We start from the raw sequence: 9,356 nt of genomic DNA, 5'->3' as shown, positions 1-9,356 counted from the left end.
AGGAAGAGGAAGCTATTTATGGAACAGGAACTGTTAAATAATAGCTTATTTGGGTAAACTTGTCATCATACCCTTGCGGTTTAGTTTTATTTCATGCTTTAGAACACTAAGTAGGGGTGCGCATACTTGTAAAGCTATACTTGTCTTTGTATTTTATTTTGCAATATATAATATATATATGTGACTGCCGATTGGATATTCAACTATTCTCTCCAATCAGTAATGCTCTTTGCTGCCCTATTCTCTGCTTTTCTTCTTCACTCTTACACTTCTGCTTATTGTTGATTGTTTCAGATCTGAAAACTGTTACAGGAATACAGGTACCGTGCAGGTTTAGGATTTTAAATTTTAGGAAAACAAAAAATTATAAATAACGTTGACAATTTCTCTGGCCAGGCCATGACTAGAACATTGCATAGAGCACAATGGGCACACCCAGGCTAAGTGCAGCCCAACTTTGAACTGAAATACAAGAGACAACCCTTCCTAAGTGAGGGCCCATGCCCACCAGTCAAAGCACCAAAATTGTGGTATACAGAAGGAAAATTTAAAAGATTAAGAAAAAGGATAAACAACAAGCAAAAAGAAATTGCAGGATTAGGAATGTGCCTGCACTTTGAAGAATCATAGCTTATGCCCCTCATACACCACAAAAGTAATGCAAACTGAAACTCCATACATCTAAGCGATACAATTAAAGAAATATGATTTTTCAAAAGCCAGATCACATAATTTAACCCAAATGCTGTCAATGCATGTAGAAATTCCAGGTACCCAAAACCAACAGATTGCAGTTTTATTTTTGCAGTCCCCACAACTTCCAATTTGGACTTTCAATACCTTCTCCATGATAATATTCTAAAAAGTTTCAATTTGCTGCTAGGAAATGTTTTCAGTATCATCATCCATTCAAGTATCACTGGAACTTAAATTCATCCACTTGTGGTATTATATTCAAGGTATATATTAGTTCAAAAACCAATACCTCTATAATCAAAGCACAGCACATTTATGCAATATGGATTTAACCATGACAATTTTCTTAATATATCACTTGTGTCAGTCACCTTAGCAATTTTTCCCAAAGCTGGAAGAGGATCCACAGCCGTTGAAGAAGTAGTACCAACCTGAAAATAACCAAGAAAGACATCCATTAACAAAAATTCTGCAACATGGAATTAGCAACCAACAAAATTCATAACTAGGATCTGTAATATCATGGCATTGGCATCATAAATTCCATAACCAGATGTACATAAACAGTAATGTCATATTTCAGTTTCATATGATTTGCATACTACCACAATTCCAAACATTAGAACCTCATACTATACAGCTGCAATTCACTTTTGTTTATTCCTATCCATTTATGGAAATGCATATAATTAAATTGAGGAGATTGAAAAAGTATCCTATAAATATTCTACAAAAGCAAGTATAAGCACCAAAATGAGTAGCATTGACGTTGAATTGAAAGAGATGCAGCTTCAGCTGGCTGGATCACAAACTTCATGGTCCAGGAAGTTTGATGGGTGATCTAGCTTCAGAAAGTTTTCAACTTTGGGTCCAAAAATTGAAACCAGACAGGATTCAGGTAGTCCTTTCTAAGCCTCAAAAATGACAAGCCATACACAAATAACATGAAATATGTCATCATACAATGTCATTCACCAAATGAGAGATGGTAGTGGCTCAAAGCTCTATATCTCATTCAGGATCTCCTAATTTTTTATACATAACTGAGAAGATATATTAAACTTGTGCTCTCAGTTGAGGTTCAGAAAGTTCGAATTCTATTACACAGACTGGCTCCAAAACTATATTTTTTTCTCTTTAGGGGAGAAAGTCGTTGCAGCTTAGACCCCATTCTTGGAGCACTTTACCTCAGCCTTGCCAGCCATGTATGATTACCATTGAAGCATATTGGCAATAAGTGTATTTCTCTCAACATTATTTTACAAGCACTTGTAGAGAATGGTGAACCAACTGAAAATGATACCAAGAAAATCATAAGCCAAGGAAAAAACAAAAAAAAATGTTGGGCTTAAACTTAAAGGGTATTGATGCAATCTGAAATTCATTTATGATGGCTCAATAAGATCTTTTTTTAGTTTTGCTAACCACGGTTATCCAGGCCTTCGGCCTGACTAGTCCCACAGGCCCATACTGATCCCACAACCGCATGGACCAGATCATACTGGGGTTGAATGATGTAAATTAGAAGAACAAGAAGAAAAGGGAAAAGAGAGAGAAGAGAGATGGCTGTAACCTTTGGGGGTCAAAACCTTATGTTGAGACTCCCACTTCATTCAATATTTATAATAGTGGCATGTGACATAACCCTACTAAGGGCATAAAAGGGAAAACAATATAAAATTACTGTTCACGTGAAAAGTACCTGTGAATACTGTTCACATGAACAATGTTGTGAACCCCTTAATCAATATTTCTAACAAATGAGAACCACTCAACTTTCACCGAAAGCAATGAAGAGCACAAACGCCCCCGTGTGAGTGGCCCCAAGGAGGTAACTAAAGAGGAGTCAAACTCAGAACCACACACTTCCTAAGGCAAAGGTCCCTTGCCAACTCCACTTCCCCCTTGGGGTTTGCTCAAATGAGATCTCACCAACATATATGTCAAGGCAAAAAATAAACCTCTTATGCTAGTTTTTTTTTCCCCCATAAATTTCTTTATTTTTTCCCCATATTTTGTGGGAATCCTTACAAAAGCAACTATTTCCACATATTCAAGTTAGCAATAACATTTTTATTGTTCTTCACTTTTTGTTCCTTTTGTCATCACTATTTCTGCTCACAGTTCCAGTAGAAGATGATTAACTATTTATTATTCAATTTGCTGATGTTTTCTAGCATGCTTCCATCTTTTATTTCTTACCCTCCTCTTTAGCATCCCATGCATCTCGCAGCTCTTTAAGAGTGACAAATTAAATAGGATCATGAAAAATGAGGGAACAAAATTTTCATACAACAATCAGTAGGAATTGGTAGAAGAAATATATTGACATGTGATAGCATTAAAAGGAATTCACAGATTAAGGAAGCACTGAAAGCAACAAAACATTAATAATGTTTGTATGTTGGTTTTCTTACTGTAGCACATAAAAAAATTGGAACTAGACCAGCAGCAATGTCTTTTGAGATAGCTTCACTAAGTACATCAGAAGAAAGTGCAAAGTTCGTAGAAGAGTCGGTTTTCAGCAGTCTACAATTTTCTGGATAAATCCCTGCAATCTGATATCATGCAGGAAACATCATTAAAAAAAGATCACAAAAATTGCCAGATAAATTTTCATTCCATAAGTAAAATTATATGATCTGATCAACAAAGGATAGGTGTTCACAAGAATATTGTTCCAGTGATCAACAAAGAACTGCTTATTACAATTTCAGCAGCATCTAATGTCTACAGTCTAAGGTATTGACAATGCCAGATTTAAAACTAAAATTAACAGAATCAGAGCTTGCATTTGGCCGAATAGAAAATCACAGAGACACTAGCCAACCCACTCCCCCGAAGGTTTGGAGAAATAGCACTAAAATCTAAGTATGGTGACTGATTAAACCTAAGCTACAGCACTTCTTTGTCTTGAGGTAATAAGTTCTAAGGAAAAATCTGGTTACTGAATTTCAGAAAAGGAAAATTGGAAATTACAAATGATATACTTACATTCTATTTTCATAAGCAACTAAGGAAAAATGCTTCCATGCAGAAAAAGAACCTAAGCCAATATATGATGTGTGTATATATATATATATATATATTATATGTGTGTGTGCAATGTGACTTACCAGATGGGAATCATTTTAAATATGATGAATGCAGGAGACAAGAATCTATAGTTCAAAAACACAACAAACACATAACCGATATTGATTAGAAAGATGGTCATGTTTATAACCATAGAAATATAAAATCTAAAAAGATATATCATTCGAATCAGAAATTGAGATATTCTAAAACAAATGATTAGCTTAAAAACTTGAATAACTAGAGAGTAACATAACACTAATCCACACCCAAAAAATAAGAAAAACAAAAACATAAGGACAGTAATTTAGCAACAATCTGGGCGCTCTGTAGGTTAACTGAATCATAGAACAAATTCCTAGAAACCCACAGGTCCACTCGCTTCTCTTTAATTCCCAGTCAACTGGTTATAAAATCTTGCATAGATCCAGAATGAAGCTCTGACAAAATAAGGGAGCATGGAAGTATTTTCCGAGTCTTCAAAGATGACAAGTTGAATTCTGAACTCTGAAGCAACTCTTCAATCAAGTAACCTAAACTAAAATGAGCCTGAAGCTACTCTGCAAAGCTTTCAAGTTTCTATTCACAGGGTGTACAGTTATAAGTGGAGAAAATTTGTCAGTGTCATTGTTTTTATATGGAAGAAAGATGGAAGGGAGATCTAAGTAATCTACATCAAATCCATGTTCTTTTGCATCACCATCCAACTTTCTCCTCTTGTAACAGGACATGAGAATAGGATGGCCAATATGCTCAGTGAGAGCTGGATAGGTATACCTTTGTTCAATACAGGAATTACCCTCCCTATCTTTTGGATCTATACTCTTTCAAAAATCTATTGTTATCTTATTCGGTTTCTGATGGCATTAGATGCAGGACTATCACCCTGACTTTTGCATCCTCTTCTCATATTTTTAATGAACATGTTAATTATCAAGGTTGACATTTTCAAAAATTTCACCAGAATTCTTGGAACAATTGTTTTAATTTTGTTCACTTCACAAAGAAAATGAAATCCAGAATAAGGCTAAGTGATTTAAAAGGACTTGGTTCATACCCATTGTAAAGAAGGATAAGTGATTGACGTAAGAAACAAACAATAAAACACTCAATATTCATTTAAGGCATTGATGATCCACAACAGCCAAATTCAGGACTGAACCATGCTTGAGCCCAATCACAGTACTTATTTGTTATTTCTTTTGTTTGGAGAGCCAGTATAGGTTCATTGCTTCAATAATATATATTAACCAATGGGACAGTTTAAATGATACCTCTATAGGTGTATTTAGAAATTGTAACCTTCTTTTGATTGCCCCTGGCCTTATTCCAAATGTTCTTTAAGTTGGGTGTAAAAAAGGTTTTCAAAATAATTTGAGAGTGACTTATCATTATGTGATTGTTAAAAGTTGTCATTGTCTTCACACTTTTTTCTAGGACACATGTAAAAATAAAAAAGTGTGTTATACTAAAATGACAAAAAAAATAAGGTAACAAATTATTTGACACCTTAAGTCAATAAGAAAACCCCTTCATCAATTGATAAAACTTTATTAGAAACTAAGATACTAATGCAAATATCTGCCATACCCTGCAGGCTTTTTGCAGACAAGAATGAGTTTGATCAGATGCATACACCACAAGTTTTTCGAGGAAGTTTTTTCCAATCTTACTCAAGAACTTATCACGAGCAGCCAATAAAACAACTAAAACAGCTTCACTTGCTGTACCCTGAATCACTCCACCACCTTTACCTGCAACATTATTCCAAACAGAAGAATTACATAATATTGCTGTGATATCTAATAAGGAAACCTAATAAACTTACTCAGACATAAAATGTTAAATAAATATATCATACCATATATAGAAGAAATGTGTGGAACTTCATTCCATTAAACATCATAATTGAAGCATTTTTCATATTCCCAGATTTAAGTCAATGGAGCATTTGAGTCCGATGAACAACTAGTTTTAAGAAATCACTGTTATACATATGCGATTTTTTCCTATGAGTGAGAAGGATTTGAAACATTGCACGTTTACGCTTGTAGATCATTGGCACTATAACAGTTGAAAAATAAATAACATACAGGCCATTTAGCTAAGCCCAAAATATTCCAAGTTTCCCCATATTCAGCAGTTCACAAGATCAGACTTGAATTATCTTTCAATCTCAAGAGAAACTCACAATCAGCCGCTATTCAATTTATCTATGGATCATCATTTATACCTCAGCTTTTAATACCCCTACTTTACCCAGGTGCACCAAGGGTGCAAATTACGTGCACCATGACATAAAAGTCAAGTGTTGGACTTGGGCATGATCGCAAGTGTCCAGGTAACAAAGTTTATCTCAAGGGCACAAAAGAGAACACTTCAGTCCAAGTTTAAAGGTTCATGCAACACTCTAAGTATGTCTTTGAATGAATTAGATTGTACATATTATGACTTCACTCTCTTAGAAAATTTTTTATCTCCTTATTATGTGGGTGTCAGGAATCTGTCACCTCAAACCCACAGTGATTTGAAATGAAATGGTTTTTTTTTTTTTTTCATATGTCAAAGAAAATGAAGCGAAGGACAATATAAGGAATTACATGATGGCCTGCAACATATAATGAGTCAGTGAATGGAACCACTCTCAAGCAACCAACGTTAGCAGAAAACAAATTAATCAGCATGGTAATGAAACCCTAGAGCTACTTTCATATCATTAAACATATCATATAGTTGTTCACCATTACCTTACCCTGTGAAAGGAAATCTTCAGGTAACTTCAGCAGTTTACCAAACCAATCCAAAACAATAACTTCCAGTTCGGTTGCAGCAGGAGAAGTCACCCAACTGAAACCAACAATGTTAACACCAGCACTGAGCATTTCTCCTAAGAACCCAGCAGTACTGCTATTAGAAGGAAAATATGCAAAGTAATCAGGGCTTTGCCAATGGGTTACCCCTGGTAATATCTTCTCCTGAATATCTGTACACCCAAAAATATCAATTCATTGTCATACATCCCAATCAACAAATTCGAAAGTTAATAACAACTGAGATACTCCACTGGTGAATCAATTCAAATAATAAGCTAATGTGATCAACAATAAAAAAAATAAAATAAAATAAAATAAAATAAAATAAAAGTTGAGTAACTTCACCGTCAAGAACATTTTGCAGTGATTCAGGATGGGTAGGTGCAGAATCTGGCAGCAGTTTATTCAGATATCCAGGCTGCATGGGGGGCACAGAATCAAACAATTATGTTAGATTAGGAGGGCAGTGGCCGGAAAAAACTAGCCCAGAAACAATTGTGAAACTACTGAAAACCGAAAAAGCGAGTTTGCAAACAGAACTTGAACAATAACTTCTTGTTTCCAAATGAAAGAAGGGAGAAGTAAAATGGTAGCAAGTGGCACCTCAACTTGACTGAGAACAGGGAAGCTCTCAATGTTCTTGTAATAATCAGCAATAAAATCAACCATCTTATGAGCATTCTCTCTGAGCTGCTCAGCATCCATCGGCTTCAATCCCTTCTCCCTGAAATCAAAACCCAGAAACTAATTGTCATCAAACACATAAAAAAGCCATCTTACTACCAAATGCAACATCAAACGCAGCTTGTTCTTACATTTCTCTTCTTTTGGCTATAGAAGCGAAGAGGAGAGAGAATCAGAGAGCGCAGCACAGAGCCACAAACACTTACGTCCAAGCCTCCTATATACGACTGCTGAGTGGTTTCCTGTAGAATTGAAAATGGTTGTTTCCACGCCTTCTCTGTTTAAAAACAAACGTTTTCTCCACTCGGGAAAAATAAATAAAAGGGAGAGGGTTCTGTCTTTTTAAATTATTATTTTAAAATTTTAATAAAAATAATGAAAAGTTCCCTAAAATGCGGCGTGGTTGGAGTCGTTTCCGTCGGGATAAAAAGACTCCGGATCTCATCCTCGTACGTAAACCTGACTTTAAGTTCTCATACGGTTGATGGTCGACGCGTGGATTTCCACTAGCCGCCTGTACCCGAAGGAACTCTCAACTATACTTCTTTTAACTCTCTTCCACCCACCCACTCTCACATTCTCTACCTTTTTTCCAAGCCGTCATCTGAGTAACGTTTTTCATTCTTTATTAAAAAATTCATTGTTATTATCAAGTTTTTATTTAACTACTCCTCTTCTTCTATCTATTTCAATCATATTTATTATAATACCACTTCTCACAAAAAATTTAATATAAAATATTCATCCACTCATAGAGGATAGTTCACTAGGGCTGCCAATTCCAGGCCCGATCGAGCCCAACACATTTATAACCCGACCTACACTAGCCCGATTAATAATGTGTATACATTTATAAATGAGTAGTACACAGTACAACCACCTAGCTCGACGGGCATCGGACCGGCCTGACACATTTATAAGCTCGATTTGAATCGACTCCTTTAACCCCGACCTAGCTAGACCCCTTTGATACTATTTGGATTTTTTTAATTTTTTTAATTTTTTAATATTATTTGCATTTAGTGCTAAAGCTATGTGATATGTACAGTTGAAATGGTGATGATTCATCTTTTTTATGCATAGTTTAATTGATTTGAACTTATTAAACTTAGATTATGTAGACATAGTTTAATTGATTTGAGTTTCGTAGGTTAATTCCTCTTCAAGCATGTTTAAGAGACCAATTTTAAAGAGGACTCGTTTAAAGTCCGTTTAAAGTTGAATAGGTCTATAGCTTGATTAAAGCCTGATTATGGCCCGATTATGGCCCGATTATGGCAGCTTGATTAAAGCCCGAGACCGATTGGCTCGATTACTAACCATACCATGATCGCATTAGCTAAGCCCGTTTAGCTAAATGAGAGTTCATGGTGCAACCTTTGAAATTGGCCGAGCCTGACTAGGCCTGACCTGATCATTTGATACCCCGCTATTTACCCACCATCCTAGGGTTCACAAACCCCCTATATGTTTTACTATAAATTTAAAAATACCCTTTCAATTACTCCTTTTTTTTTTTTTTTTGGTAGGACCTTTCAATTACTCTATGGATAAAGAAGTCTCCCCTTTTTTTTCATGGACCAAGTTATCCATTTAACCACAATGATTCATTCATCATGGGTTTGATATGAGCGAGACAACTTCTTTGGAGGGTATTTTGGATTTATACTTAAAACTGTATAGGGGTTTGTGAAACCCAGGATACTGGGTGAACTATCCTCAGTGGTTTTTTTTTTTTTAATTGGAAACCATATAAAATACATTATAATTGAATTTGCAAGTCGTTTTTCAAGACTGACACTACTATAAAACCGCATGTAAACTAATGGTGAATTGGACAACAAAAACCAGATAGAAATCAGTAAAATTGAAATTGAATGAAAACATTTATGATTTCATCTTATTCCTATCTCATGTAATTTTGGTTTCACCTTATCAAAATGTCAATCAAATTGAAACTGAACTAAATAACCAAAATCACACCATTTGATACACTTAATCCCACCCCATCTCCATTCTCCATTCTCTCTCTCTCTCTCTCTCTCTCTCTCTCTCTCTCTCTCTCTCTCACACACACACACACACCAA

The 9,356-nt window shown here is 35.4% G+C and overlaps 1 protein-coding gene across 1 annotated transcript in view; it reads right to left on the bottom strand.

Moving 5' to 3' along the window:
- Positions 1–7,582, bottom strand: part of LOC122089879 (tyrosine decarboxylase 2) — a 45,973-nt gene extending 38,391 nt beyond the window's left edge. Inside the window, exons 1-7 of the mRNA XM_042659623.1 lie at positions 7,400–7,582; positions 7,188–7,308; positions 6,930–7,002; positions 6,524–6,754; positions 5,362–5,525; positions 3,114–3,254; positions 1,068–1,127 (exon numbers count right to left, since the gene is read on the bottom strand). Coding sequence (XP_042515557.1) covers positions 1,068–1,127; positions 3,114–3,254; positions 5,362–5,525; positions 6,524–6,754; positions 6,930–7,002; positions 7,188–7,308; positions 7,400–7,401 — 792 coding nt within the window. The 5' untranslated portion in view covers positions 7,402–7,582. The remainder of the gene's footprint in view (positions 1–1,067; positions 1,128–3,113; positions 3,255–5,361; positions 5,526–6,523; positions 6,755–6,929; positions 7,003–7,187; positions 7,309–7,399) is intronic.
- Positions 7,583–9,356: the final 1,774 nt, after the last annotated feature.

The sequence above is a fragment of the Macadamia integrifolia genome, chromosome 9, assembly GCF_013358625.1.
Source record: "Macadamia integrifolia cultivar HAES 741 chromosome 9, SCU_Mint_v3, whole genome shotgun sequence".
In the NCBI taxonomy this organism is placed as follows: domain Eukaryota; kingdom Viridiplantae; phylum Streptophyta; class Magnoliopsida; order Proteales; family Proteaceae; genus Macadamia; species Macadamia integrifolia.
This window is presented reverse-complemented; position numbering and strand designations above follow the sequence as displayed.